Source organism: Centroberyx affinis, unplaced genomic scaffold, assembly GCF_046629955.1.
Source record: "Centroberyx affinis isolate AG114_WGS23_722 - 3 ecotype Tasmania unplaced genomic scaffold, CSIRO-AGI_Caff_v1 ptg002889l_1, whole genome shotgun sequence".
NCBI classification, from domain to species: Eukaryota; Metazoa; Chordata; class Actinopteri; order Beryciformes; family Berycidae; genus Centroberyx; species Centroberyx affinis.
In genome coordinates, this window is record NW_027281018.1 from 117,996 (window position 1) to 133,603 (window position 15,608).

The following is a 15,608-nucleotide window of genomic DNA, read 5'->3' on the forward strand; positions in this document are numbered from 1 at the left end:
TATAAACAAATGATTTTATATTACACAAACGAATAATAAAATAACATAAATTATATCATTACTAATAATTAGTAACCATTATTAATGATCATTTCATTGTTTGTTAACAGTAAAATAACTATTAACTAAAGTTTAATTAACTATCAATTTACCATTTATTAATGATGGTTATTATAAAGTGTTACCGTATTATCTGTTACTAACTGTTGTGCCCTAAATTCATTAAGCATTATTACCTTCAAAATGATCTGTTGCTTGCTCTTTGCGGTGTACGAGGGTCAGACCAGGCAGCATTATGCTATTGCCACTTTTAGGCTTAGTGTGCAATTCTCGCTATATTGTTGTCACCATATCCAACCCCATCAGATTGACATCATATGAAAGTCAGACTGACATTATACTTTATCTCCACTGAAACTGCTGATCCAGCATTCAGGTGAAGTGAGCTATTACATTTGAGGCTTTTAAAGTTACGTGTATTGATTTACTAGTCCTTAAGAGAGGTGTGTCTTCATCCATGGTTACCTAGTTTGCTGACATACGAGTCTGCAGGACATTAAAGGATATTCCGTTTTTAATGTAATAGTCAGATTGTTGTTGGGTTTTTTTTGTCTGAGTAGTCCTATGATCTAGATGAAACTGTAATGCATGGCTCGGTTCTCCATGGCCATGCCAACATGTGCAACATTTAGCCACTGCTAATGCTAAATGCAGAATCATCCACATTCATTGTCAAGAACACACTATATTAATTATAACGTTTCCTGATGAATGATAAAAAAATATTTCCCAAAAATAAACATGTTAAACTTCTCCCTGTACTAATGTGTGTGTGTCAGTCACTAGAGAACCAAGCCATGTGTTCCAGTTTCACCTGGTTCTTAGGACTACTCTTAACCATCTGGATGTCACATAAAAACAGGAATTACCCTTTGACAGGCCCAAAGATCCAGAGTTCAAAGTTGAGATTTCATTCTTTGTTAATGCGATCTCTGACTGACTCATTGTTGTTGAGCGGAGGTGCTGGTGAGGCTTTGCTCCTCACGCTCCTGCCATCCGTGGCGGCTCGCGATGTCTCTGTCACAAAGAGCCGAGTCACCCAGACAGAGGTGACGATGCGTTTGTACTCGTTCCTGAAATTCCTATTGAGTAAGCCATAGATGATGGCATTCAGACAGCTGTTGAAATAGGCCATGAAGTAGCTGACCACGAAAAGCCACTCAGGGATGTGAGGGGCCACGCGGGGCGGGTCTATGGCCACCGCTAAGCCAATCAGGTTAAGTGGAGCCCAGCAGATGGCAAACAGCACAAAGACCACAAACATGGTAATGAAATTCCGTAAGTCACTGGGTCTGAGGCGAGGGGTCTCATCAGTCTTCACTTTGCGTCGCACCTGTACAAGATGAAAACAGATTCGGTAGGAATCAGGCTACAAATGATGCCAGAAGATTACTCTCTCTCTCTCTCTCTCTCTCTCTCTCTCTCACTCACACACACACACACACACACACACATACACACACACACACACAAACACACAGAAACAGACACACAGAAAAAGACACACACACACGCATTCAAACAAACATCCATGGATCGGGCTCTGTCCATGTCTGTCGACGTGATATCTCAGGTGATATCTCAGACACCACTGGTCTGATTTTGATGAAACTTGAAGAGATGATGTATCTTCACACTGTGTTCCAGTGTTAAAAAAATGACACTGATTGGGCTATAATCAAAGGTCAAAATTTTAAACACAAACGTGATAGTTCAGACACCATTGGTCTAATTTTAATGAAACTTGGAGTGATGATGCATTTTAGCACCATGTTCTGTCATTTAAAAAATTACGCTGATAGGCCTAATGAAGGCGCTATAATTAAAGGTCAAAATTTCAAACTTTGAAAGGCCTTCAATTCTGGACCACCGGTCTGATTTTGATGGAAGTCGGATGTTGGGATGATGTATTCTGTTGCTGATTGGCCCAAGGGATGCCTGCATCATTTGTGGGGGCCAGCATGTTTACTTGTTTACGGTTACATTTGGTTACCTTTGTTACACTATTTAAACCATTAATACCTTTTGCAAACCTGAAAAGATATTAATAATTGTGGGGAGAAATGAAAGCAGAGGACTGACCTGTATCACAAGCACCCAGATGCGTAGATAACAGAAAGTCACCACTGCGATGGGAACCAGGAAATGAACCACCACCACCGCCACTGTGTAGGAGCTGCTGACGTTCTGGGCGAAGGTGCAGGAGTAGACCCGCGGGTCATAGCGCAGGGACCCAACGAAGAAATTTGGGACAATGGCCACTACTGTGAGCAGCCAGATTAAGGCAACAAACAGCAGAGTGTTGCGATAGCTGTATAGCCGACCGTAGGAGAATGAGTGACAGATGTAGCAGTACCTGTTTACTGCAATCCCAGTGATGTTGAAGATGGAACCAATGACACTTAGCCCCATAAGGAAGCCACTGACCTGTACAGAGGGAGAGAAAGAGAGAGGTGTGTTTGTGTGTGAGAGTGTGTGTGTGTGGTTGGGGGGTGGGGGTTGGGGATGTTACTGGTGTATAGTTGGTGGTACACAGAAACATAGATAATGAGGTCTCACCATGCATTGGGTGTTTCCCAGTGACCATCCGTCATGGAAGAGAGCATAGAGAACCAGTGGGTAGGGGTAGAATGCCACCACAAGGTCAGCAAACGCCAAACTCACCACAAACACATTACCTGGAGAGGAAGACAGAGAGAGAGAGTCTCAGTCCTTGCATCTGGTGCAATCTGGTAAATTACCTGCACCAGATTGTTGGAAGAGTGTCTCGCAACACTGCAATTAATATTGTTTAACAAGAATACATAACATCTAACCAGCAAGTCGCGATGAGACTGAGGGCTCTATTTATGTGATATGCATGGCGGATGGCGGCGGGGCTTTGCGCCGGCAAAACAGCATTTTTGTCAGCCGCACAGTTTTCTCGACTGTGCCCATTTGATGTTTTGGTGACTTGCGATGAACTTCACTGCGTCTACGTGGGAGGAGAGGCGCAGTAGGGGATGTGTTAATAACGATCAAGCAGCGCAGTGCACTTCTGGTGTCAAGAATTACAGCCCAGTCACACTTTGCTTTTCATGATGAAAAGCATGTCACATGTGATATGGTGGACATCTACTTAGTGGCTAACCTGGATTCAATTTAGCATCATGCATGAAAATCGGAAATAGAAATGATTTGTGATTTGTGTTGCATGTATAATTTCTTTGGTCAGGAGAATGTTAGATTGGTCACAATACTTTTCCACTTTTTAAATTAAGTGCACAACGTGGGCACCTAGGATTATCATGGACAGTCAGTAATAGCTAACTAGCTACTCGGTTGCGATGCTATATGCAATGCTGAGTGGTAGCTACAGTAGTTGCCAATCTACTAGCATGCTAGTTGCCAGCTAAGTTAACTTGAATCATCTATTAAGTCATTATGTGCATAACGGTATCATCTATAGTTGTACGTCATAGCCACGCTGCATCTCGTCTTTGCTTTTTTTTTGTACTCTGCTAGAGCAGTGTTGTATAAAATTGGATAATTTAGGGATAATTGGATGATGTGAAATTGCCTTGCAACTGGGAAATATGTTTTTTATTCACCCTTCACGTGTTTTTCAATGTGAATGAGAGACAAAGTAAATCTTTGAGCAGTTTGGTGCATATAGTCTGACCATGCCTTCATGGGGATTTGCACTCAGACCACGAGAGTGCATGGCACAAAGCGCAGCCATGTTATTTTCATGTTTTTACCAAGCGACGCACACATTGACAGATCCTATTCAAAAGCTTACCAACCCTTTTTGTGGATGATGTTGGCCAATTTAACTTTGAATAAAATCCCTCAAGCAGGAAAAAATAAGACATTTTTCATTTCAACCATAAACACATGTGGCAGTGGTGTGAATGATTGTCATCCAACACAGAACTGTCAGTATGCATCATGGCACAGTGGGGATTGTGGAGGCGGCTGCATCCTCTATAGATGTCAGAGACTGGCTGGTGGATGGCCCCCTCCTGTAGCCAAACTGTCCCTGCGGTTCACCGCCAACTTCTGTTTGGCTCTTCGCCTAATATCATTGAACCGTTTCCTACATTGGGTAACCGTTCTCCTAGGACCACAGCAACACATATTCGCTCGTGGCGACTCTGCAACTCCCGCACAAGGACATCAATTTCCTCTTGGGAGAAGCTTTTGTGGCGGAACCGCTCCAGACTGCTCACTGCCATCACAAAATTGTCAGAGTGTCATAGAGTAGAGCGCACTGCATTTAAAGGGAAGGAAAAGAGGTCATTTGATTGGTCATGATTGAAGCCAGGCCAACCACACCTACTGATAATGTATTCCCCCTAATCCAACCCTGTTTCCAACTGCACCGCCGGTGCACCACACGCCTCTGGACAATATTACCATAAAGCAGTCACCACGCCCTGTGTGCTTGCACTGTGCTCCTTTGACTGCGCTTTGTGTCGTGTGCCATTGATACACAAAAACAGAGCCCTGAAGGTAAACCCAATTAAAGGGGCGGTGATGTATTGATTTCGTTCACAATACATATGTACATGTCATTTTTAAAACTACAATCAATCTTAGAAAAAAAAAAAAAAAAAACATCTTGGATTTTTGGTACACCATCCAACAAACTAGTGCCCTGCTGAGGGGTGAGCATGCTGTGAATAGAGAAAACGAAAAATGGCACACAGGGTCTAGACACCTCAAGAAAAGTGTCAACAATTTAAGAGTGCCTGGACAAGTGTTTCAAAGCAGCAGTCATTTTATTAGTGTTCTGAAAGAGCCCATACAAAAGTTGTATGGAGTCAGAGCACCGATTATGTGTCTCAAAACACTTTCCAGGGAGTGTCTTTTTATTATACCAGCAACATAAGGGTGCGAATTCCAAAAGTTGGCTGTATCTCAATTGGCTCTATTATGCTTTGGAACACTTTCTTTTGGCAGTATTTAGAATCCATGCCCAGGCTTTGTTGTTCTGCATCTAAAATCTGTCACCTGAGACTTATTAGGCTTGGAATGTGAACTTCCATGATGAAAGCTACAATGCTGGAAATTGAATTTGCTCTCATTTATCCACTTTATAACACTGAAACGGTTCACAGGGTATTATACTGGTGCGTAAAATTATATCAGGCCTATGTATCGCTTCAGTCTGGGGAATGATATCCCAATACCAGGCTCAAATGTGGCAAATTGGTTATTGTTGCACTTGCTTTCCTTTATGAGCGGTATAAATTCTCAACATTTGCTTTTCTGTTTGAGAACCCAGGAGCAACGTAACTACACTGTTAACTTAAAAAAAAAAAAAAAAAGAAAATCAATGGCTCTACTTTAATTGACATTGTGAATACCAGAATAGTAGACATCAGTTTTTCATATTAAAACACAAATCCATAGTAAATGTACTGAGGTTATTGTTTTGAACTTAAATGATCATAATGAGACTTTGTATTTTGCCTTTACAGAGACGTAACCCTCTCTTGCTGCGGCACACACAGTCACTTGGAAACAAAAACATTAATTGTTTTATCAGGCTGTGGGCAACCAGCAGCAAGTAAGAATACTTTACCCTTGGAATAAATTCTACAAGTATCTCTGTTGTACTGTGGGAAATTCCATCACTTGGTATTTCATTGATCGTGATGGAAAATGCTGCCTCTAATGCTGCTCCACAATCAGAAAAGTATTTGCCGTTGAGATCTTGTGATAGACATATAACATCTTGTTGGAATACATTGTTGAACAGGCTTTCTGAACTACACATGGCAGCTTTGTTAGTAAGGCTTTATAGTGTTGGACATGTTTAAGAATGTAATGATCGCTATTGTCTGGATCATGGCAAATGCACTACGGCACGTTTAATTATGGCCTGATAAGACCACACAATCAAATGTTATTCATTCTTTCCCGTGTATCTGCATATAAATTGGATGCCATGTGCGCAGCAGGGAGAAAGTAAATACTCCACAAGGAAAAGGGGAATGACATATCAAGCTTAAAACCTTAATAGGGGTCTTCTCATTACAGGCCTCCTTCAAAACGATAATGTAGAAATGATCTTATTCATTATTAACTGTGTGTGTGTGTGTGTGTGTGTGTGTGCCCTACTTCAATAAAAAGATTAGGACTGTAAATGGATTTAGCAACACACATAAGGCATGTAACCTACACACAGGTGTGCACAAAGCTGTTCATGCGTACACACAAAAGTATACATGCACACACAACAAACCAACAAACAGATAGGCCAAACAGAAAGCAAAAAAGATCAGACTCCAGCTTGTGCTGTAATCTCAGCTTTAGGCCACAGCAGCCTTTGTAGTAGAGGGCTTTGAGATTCAAGGCAAGTCAAAATTCAATTGATCACTGCTAGTTTTTCACCATTAAAACTGAACGGATATTCAGTGCAAACACAGCACATTTCCCCCTTGTTTAATGCTTGATTAGCCAGTGGTTTCAGCCAAATGCACCTTCATGTGCTGTATGGATAAAATACATTTGTAGCAGATGGATGAAAGTGTAAGAGTAAGCAATAGTATTATTGCTAAACCTTTTGATCATCAACTATTGACGTTTGATATTAGTTCCTTGAAATGATTGTGTCAACAACTGCATTTGGCAATTTATCACTAATTTGGAATGATTCTATGCAACGAGTAGCCTGCCAGGGGAATGAGATCATTTTGTTTAGGGCAGTTATGGCATCCACATCAAATTAGACAGTAAAACTTCAAAATGGTTCATAAGTCTTATGAGTGTGCAAGAATCAATCAGCCATCAGCAAACATGTTATGTTCCAAAGAAGAAAAAACACACAATCCTTTAAGGTTAGTAGGTCAGAGGAGGTTAAATCCAATCTAGCAGTGATGGGGTTGGCTCCCATTGAATTCAGTTAATTCAGAAGCTATTCACATATCTTCATAATTCAAAAGCTGGAAATATTTTGCCATAAAAAGGTTCTTCATCCAATCTAGAGTAAGAAATTACTGAGAAGGAAGACTCGCTGATAATTATGTGAACTTCATTTTCAATTTACATTTTGAATTGAGTTACCTCCAACACTGCAATGAGCGCAGCATATGAATTTGGAACTGTGACAGTTTGGCTGCTGCTACTGCACAAGGTTTCAAATTATTCAAACCATTATCCCAAAACTGTCGAAGGCATGTTTTCTTTTCAAAAAGCAATCATCAGGAAGACTTATATTCTGAAATTGTTGTGCAATAAATTGACATGCTGTTCAACTGCATTGTCATGGTATTAGAATACATGAGAAATGACAAGTATTACATAAACACCTTTAGCAAAGCTGACATAAAGTTTGAATTAGTATTCATGAATATGTTGTATAGCTATTATGAGGCTCTTGTGCAGGCAAATACGCATACTAAACCAGAGTTCAAATAAAGTGTTGCCACATTGTGTTTGTGTTTATTTCATCATTGTGAATAGGAGAGTAATCAATGTTTACCTGAATACTTTCAGAATAAATGTGAGAGCCATTTATTGTATTTGAGAGGCAATGAGTAGGACTGCAAGTTCTGTGCATGGTGTCAAATTTGTAAATATGAGTGATCATTGCGAGTGAGTGTGGGAGATCTGAGTGTCAATCTGAGTGTTAAATGTGTATGCAAGAGGTAAAGCAGTGAATTTGTGTTTGTTTGTGATAGTGGGCATGTGAGCAGTGCTGCCATAAAGCACAAAAAATAAAAACGATGGTAGGGTAAAGAACCAAAATGTAAATACTGTATCAACAAAAATGAAAAACTAAATCCTTTCGATGATAGATACTGTAGCTGTGTTTGACCTTCACTGATCAAGCAATGCTGTTAATGCATGTGGGATGGATTAGCAGCGAGTAGCTTGCCATGGCCACGCGTGCACTGATTTGGCAGAAATCCAGGAAATGTGGGTCTCTGTTGGTGTGTGTGTGTGTGTGCATGTGTCCGTGCGTGTGGGTGTGTGTGCAGTAGCTGGCCGCTTCATTTTCTCGGCTGTAAGCCTGATAAGAGGCAGTGTTATTTTGACGAAAGCAGGAGACAAGTGTTTAACATCTGGGCTGCACACACACACACACACATACACACACACACGTGCATACTGACACACCTGTGAGAATATTTCAACCATCTGTTCAGTAAGCCATGGATTATGATGATGATCACATTTCGTAATGATTCATAGATGAGAGTCTAAGCTCAAATGTGGTAATCCTGTTTCATGGTTTAGAACCACAGTGAACCACAGTGAGCAGTGCATACTGTAGTTAGATTACAGTACAACCTCACTTACCCAGAACCCCTTGGGAATGGAACAATAAAATGTTCAGAGCACTTGAATGTTTTGAATTTCCAGACGGAAGGTTATTCAACATATGAAAGGTGCATGCAGACGCAGTCTGAAGTGTTCAGTTTAATTTGCAGTTATGATGGGTTTCGCCGTATCAGTCAACAAGGAAATGACAAAAACCAGGCACAATAAATAGAGTATTTTTGCACTGCTGCATTCGATGCTGAATCGGTAGACTGGATGGTTCTTAAGTCTGGAGTTTGGATGAACAAGGTTGTTCACATATGCATACAGAAATGTTGATTGAAATGTAATCTTCTTTGTCAGAGGAATGGGTGAATGATTACTGTAATAAACAATATTAGAACTGAAGACGATTTAGTGTTTTTTTCCTTCCATGTCTATGAGCAATGCCCTGTGGGAAGAGATTGTGATGATTTTCCCCTCATTTGCTTTTTTTAATGTCTTTCCTGTGGGAGGACATGCCAGGAAGATTTGCCTTGTTTGCATTTAAATTTGTTTTCACTGAACGAACGAAAAAAAAAAAAAAAAAGATGGGAAGGGAATGATGACAGGAACAGGGATCAAATCCAGAAGGGAGTGATGTGGAAGAAAAGAGGCCAGGCATGTTAAAAGCTGTTAGTTTGTGCGTGGAAAGATTGGTGGAGTTAAAGGTTGGGAGCCAATCTCATTTAAGGAGAGTAAATAATACAATTCCCACAAGACATGATCTGGACCATTAACAGCCCCACTGCTTTAGAATGAGATTGTCACCTTGGCTCATTGCTTCAATCTGTTAAATTGATTAACATGACCCAAAGAGAAAGAAAGCAATACCTGACTTGATTTGTAGAGAGGAGCAAACAAGGGAAGTTGCCAAATGAAAATGGAAAATTAGTACGATGGCAAAAAATAAAAGGTCAGCAGGGGATGGGGTTGTTGGAGAGGGAAGAAGACGAGAGATAACAAGCCGATGATAGAAATGTGAACGAATATTTTTTGCCATAGTTTTGTAGGCAAGGCAATAAGTGATCCTGTCATCTCCACTGTACATCAGTGGTCTCCCCTGGAGCTGCCCAGAGAAAGGTCTGTCCATGTTGGAGCTCCTCCATGCCAGCTGTCTCCTCACTCCACTGCCCTGCCAACTGCCTGGTGATACGTGTCAGTCTCAGTCTGGGCCAGCCGACCCCACAAGGGGAAGGCAACCCTCTTAGTCTTGTCTACTGCTCCCATCGCTCTCTATTCTTCATTTTGTCTATTCACTTAGCTGCTGTCAAAATTCCTCAACCAAGGAAGTGAGGTCTGAAGGATACGGACCCAGTAGCCCTCCTCTCTCTCTCTCTCTCTACCTGATAATCCTTCTCTCCTATCCTCTGCTTCTTTTCTCTGTTTTTCAGAGGTTGAATATGTCCGCTCTCAACAAAGACAGAGAGAGACAAAAGGCACGTCGAGGCTGCCTAGCGTACGGTTAGGTCAAGTTGCCCGTCTCTAATGGATTGGGAGCAGGTCAGGTTATTACTGTATCAAGAAAATGACCTTAAAAGAGCACTGTGTCACACCGTGGCCCTTCATATTAAACAGACCTCATGTGATCTCACCGTGATCCCTACAAATTTTTAATCTGACATACACACACAGGCATCACACACATACACCCGACACACATATACACACATTCAGACCCCCCCCCCCCCCCCCGCCCCAGCTCCCTCTAATCTATCCCTCCCTCATGTTTTTTTTTTCTCTCTTCTCACTCTCTTCTCCCGCAAACCATCGTTATTATTATGTGTACTACTTACTATTTCCTTATATATTCTTTTCATTTCTAATCAAATATATTGTTATTATGATTATTATTATCAATAATATTTATAAGTTATTATTATATTATTATTATATATATTTTTGTCTTTCATGATGTTTTTTTATTATATTATGTGATATTATTATTATTATTATTGTTACTATTATACTATCATTGTTAGTATCATTATGATTTTTATTTTTTAATTGTATTATTATTTTATTTATTTATGTATTTTTAATATATATTTTTTTTTCCACCCTGCTCTTGTCATTTCTTGTAATGTTATCATTATTACTATTGATCACTGCTGATTACTATTGATTACTATTGTTGCTGTTATTATTATTACTACCATTATTATTTTTTTATTATTGTTGTTATTAAGAGTTGTGGAGGAGATGGCGATAATAATAGTTATAAATATTATAGACATGCACACCTGCCACACTCTCTCTCCCTCTCACACACTCATTCAACATCTTCCTCCCCCTCCACAACACAACCCCCACCTCCTCCAATACAACCCACTCCGCCTTCCACACCCCCACTCCACGCCCCACCACCGCCGGCTGGATTATATCTCTACCACAGACCAGTAGCCCCACTGCCTCCCCCGAATTTTGCCCATCATTTCACATCGAGACAGACCTTGCAGTTTGGCAAGTGCTGCCCTCACATCCTCAAGAGGGAGGGGCGGGAGTGAAGCTAAGACTGATGATGATAGTGATCATAATAATAATAAAATAAATAAATAAAAATAAATAAATAAATAACATCAACGAAGCTGTGTGCCCTGTGGTGAGGGGGACTCCCTCCCCTGGGCCTGGGGGTCCTCCCACCGTCTGGCACACACTTACGTAGGCTGGGTCCTACAGTTGGCAGGCCCCCTCCCCAGGGTCTGGGGACTGCCACAGTTGGGCCCAGCAAGAAATCTCAAATCTCAAGCTCCTTAGCCCCTCCCTCCTCTACTCCCTCCACTACACATTCTCGTTATCTGCAGTGGAGCTCCGGTCACAAACACCTCCTGCGGCTCCTACCACCACTTGTTGGTTTGTTTTCTCTTTTTTGTTTTGTTTTGTTCTGTTCTGTTTTGATTATGTCTGATTATTTTGTGACTCTGTTACCTCTTCTGTCCTGTCTTCCAACACCATGTTTTGTATTGTTTTACACTTGTATTGTTATCACTTTATTGCACAAATAAAAACATACAAAAATAAATAAACAGACCTCATGGGGAAAGAGAAATACCAGCCAAAGTTTGAGTAATTTAGTATACCAAGTTCAGAGTTATAGCACTGTTATCTGGTCTGTGAATACAGTGAATATAGGTCTGCATAATGAAAGTATCGCCGCAGGCACATAAGTTAAACTTTACACTCTCACCAGCCTACAGTATCTGCAAGAGCAAGGATCTTACATATAACCAAATTACTTTTCAAGTGTCAGTTTTTCACCCAGACAGCAAGATATGATTAAAGCTGCCCTAGGCAACTTTGGCGTTGGCAGCCCCAAATGGAAGCGAGAGGTAACTGTTTGAAAGATTTGAACTTCAATATCCAGAAATCACATAACATGATGTCTGTGAACTGCACACAGTACGCTCGCAAAGGAAACCAAAGGGACGAGAGAGGCAAAAGAAATAACGTTGGTGAGTCCAGCTTTCTCTGGACGGAGCGCTGCTGTTTAGGAGACAGTTTTGGATTTTGTTCTTAAGTTTTAAGTCGTCTCAAGTGTCTATACATGACATCAGAATTTAATTTGGGCAAATAGAATCCATCTACAGAGTCTCAGTTAGGAGGGATGGGGCATTCTTCTCTATTGCAGCCCCACTTTGTGATTTAGGCTGATAAGACGGGTGTATTACGATGCACAAATGCTCAGTGCATTGTCATTCATGTGTCCCCTATGACTTTTCTCTCATTAAGGCGAACTGTTTATACTGAACAACCGAACAGAAAAAAGAAATCTGCTGAAAAGCCACAGAATTGCCAAATAATATATGGGCACTCTATTTTACTATAAAAATGTAAAATAGGCTGAATAATAATAAGGTAATTCCTATTTGCAAACACTCAAACCATGGCTTCTCAAGTATCCTTTTCCAACATACTTGGCTTGATGCACTATTTTTCTGACCCTATATTCTGATAATTAATTCATTAATTACAGCTGAAACATAAGTGAAGTGGAAGAAGGTCATCGAGGTTGTTTTAATTTCAATAAACAGCCCTGAGCTTAACGCTTTAACAAGGAGTGAGCAGGAATCTGTCCAGTAAGAGACCAGAGAAATCTTTGATCTGACCATCTTGTCTTATCTCCTTTAAGTTGGTGCTCAGCTCTGACAGCCAGCTCCTACATTTCCATCCCTCTTTAAATTAACTCTTTAACATTCATTCTTTTCCTTTTGTAGGTTTTATGAGCTTTTCATAATCACTTAACTTGTTTTGGGGTTATTGTTTGAGCATATTAGTACTATACTTCCAATAGTACTTGTTACAGCCACTTAAATATTGCTATGTACAGGTATAAAGGACCATAGATCAAAATGACTGTCTATTGGAGGGACTGATGAGTGAAGAGAAAAATGTTTTAATTCAGTCCTCACAGTGAATCTTGTATAAATGTATTTTAATGACAAAAGCAATTAGTTTTTGCACATGATTCCATCCATATCTTATTAGCACACATGTACATAACAGTTTGGCCCTTGTGCACAGACGTTGGTTTGCATACCAAACCATAATCAGTAGTCGTATTGCAATGAGCGGGACAAAGAGGCAATTCTTATGCCCTACTACATTCAGACTGCATACACACCTCATATTCATGATCATCAAGTCTCTGTGAGCATCTGCCTATGCTGTTTGTGTTAATGTTTATCTTACTTATCCTCCATTCATCTGGCTCCCACTATTGTAAACAAATGCTGGGCAATTGTGTGTGTAATTTGTGTGTGTTTGTGCGGTTGGGCTCAACTGCTTGTGTGTGTGTGTGTGTGTGTAAACTGTGCTTCTAAAATGTAGCTGTATGTGTATGGAAGTACGGCAAATTTTATCTGTTATGGGAAAGGTGAAAAACAAGGGTTTTCTTTTGCCGTTTTTTGATTTGAAATGCAATCTTTTGGGATTTTTTACACACAACTGTACACAGAAATGATTTTTGCCTTAAAGCAACTCCACGAAAAAAACATGGGGATGGCAGCAGTCCATAAAACTCATTTGAACAAATGACCACACTTGACCTCAATTAGACCTCATTTTCATTGATGGCCAACATCATGCTGATGCGTTTTGGCAAAACAGCCTTCATCAGAGCATCATACACATGATATTTTGGCAAGTATTTATATTACCATGAGTAAAAACATGCCTGGATAGTACATGGTGTGAACTGGGTGATGGAATGAGCAGACAGATGGTTCTGTATCATGTGATAACCGGAAAACATAACTTCATTACCATACACATGAGGGCCTGCACAGTAGGAGCTACATTAGAGGACCGGTCTGCAAGTGAAATCATTGTTTAGTCCTGAGGGTTGCACTGTCTTAAGTTTATCAATCCAAAACATCTCTTTTTGTGACAGCAGTTTGGGTAGATTGCCACCTCGTGGGGAAGCTACATGTCCTATGCCCACAGAACATAATGAGGAGGGAGAGCCGTGTTTAGCTTCTGTTTCTGTCCATTGTGTAATTAGCGTTGCCAGTACATATGTCTGTTGTGTGCTCAGACTGGTGCTTTGAGGCTTCTTTTGGTTTGGCCAACATGGGCCTTACACTGCAAGGGAAAGTCAGCATGTAGATGATTTGTAGACATTGGTGGAGTTATAATTAAAGAACTGCTTGTGATAAAACTTGTGTCCGGTGAGGGGATGAGTGAAAAATTTACAGCTGGTGGTGGCGTTACTCTGCGTGCAACTACATAGAAACCAAGAACCCTCAGGAATTCTGGTGCTAAATGTGTATCTGTGTCATAGTCTCTGTCCATGGTGCTGAATGTGTTTCCAGAGAACACATTTAACTCAGCCTGCTATAGTTTTTATTCTATCGTGATGTTAGAAATAGAGGAATAGAGTTTCACAAATTGTGTGCAGAGTCAGCGATCCCACAAGGCCCACTCTGATCTCTGCCAAAGTTACTGATTCATACTGTGATCATCCCCACCAATCAAGAGCTTTACAACACTAATGTCAGTAAGAATTGCTTTAACTCAACACGTGCACAAGGAATTTGACCAGGTTAACATTATAAGACAGTTGCACAATGCAGGATTGACACACTAGGTGCAGGACAAAATGTGACAAGACCTCACAAAAAGTACAGAGGAAATATACTGAATGTATCAAGTAGGCAATACAGTATAAGACAAAGAATTGTTCCAGTGTAGCAGCATTGGCATAGTCACAAATGTGCAAAGTACAACTAGACTGATGCATAGCAATGTGTTACCGACAGATGTGTATTATACAGGTTGATAGATAGCCAGAATACCCTATTATAATAACCAAAGAAAATAACACTATATTTGTGAATCATAGTTGAATCAAAATGCAACAAGGTAAAGTGTAAAATGTATTTTATAGTTTTCTCCACCCTTAATCATGTAATATAATCACATATTACAGAGACTTCACTGCTTCAGTGTTTATGTAATTGGTGGTAGCAGTGTGTCATCGTCATAGGACAATTTTCATGGCTAAACCCAGTGGATGTGTTTCGGTTAATAGTGGCGTTTGCCTTTATTTAAAAATTTCTGCTCTGTTTCACTGCTCTGTCTGCTATGTCACAAATGACAAATATAACAAACTCCAAAGGAAAGATCCAATAATGACTGATCAATATTCTTTTTCAGGCATTATGGATGTGCTATTAATCTATGTGAAATTCTATCCTAAATGGATGCTGCCAAGTGACTACTTACGGTTTGTCAGAGACAACACAATTCACAGAAAAATGGGGGGTGATAAGATAGCACCAGCTTATAACTGTAGCACCTTATGTAACAACACTGGAACCAAACCAGTGACAGTTAATGCCAGAATAAGTCAAAAATCCTTTGGGAAAAATTTACAAATATTTAGAAAGCTTGTTTTTTCACTATAAATACAAGCCAAAACATTTCAGAAATCAGAAAGCTGAGGGGAAGCAACATCAACGCTGGTGATGGACATGCAGTGTATGCCTTCAGTATAGATAATAGTGGCCTTGAAAAAAGGAACTGGATAATAAGCCATCTGTAAGGCCTTAGGTTCCTGGGTATGCTTTGGAAACACATACACATTTTGGAAAGACATTACACATGTCAGCACAGTGGAAAAGGTTATATACCTAATTTGTTTAGTGTAAAAGACATGACAATCCCCTCATTAATCCCAGTCTTTTTCTGTCAGTGTATGCTGCTGAGAATACCGAGCCTTCAAACAAGCTGCATCAGACAAATAAAAAACTGTAAAC

The 15,608-nt window shown here is 40.2% G+C and overlaps 1 protein-coding gene across 1 annotated transcript in view; it reads right to left on the reverse strand.

Annotated features, from left to right (window-relative positions):
- Window positions 1–970: 970 nt before the first annotated feature.
- Window positions 971–15,608, reverse strand: part of mtnr1bb (melatonin receptor 1Bb) — a 31,433-nt gene continuing 16,795 nt past the window's right edge. Inside the window, exons 2-4 of the mRNA XM_071536536.1 lie at window positions 2,620–2,738; window positions 2,143–2,487; window positions 971–1,393 (exon numbers count right to left, since the gene is read on the reverse strand). Coding sequence (XP_071392637.1) covers window positions 971–1,393; window positions 2,143–2,487; window positions 2,620–2,738 — 887 coding nt within the window. The remainder of the gene's footprint in view (window positions 1,394–2,142; window positions 2,488–2,619; window positions 2,739–15,608) is intronic.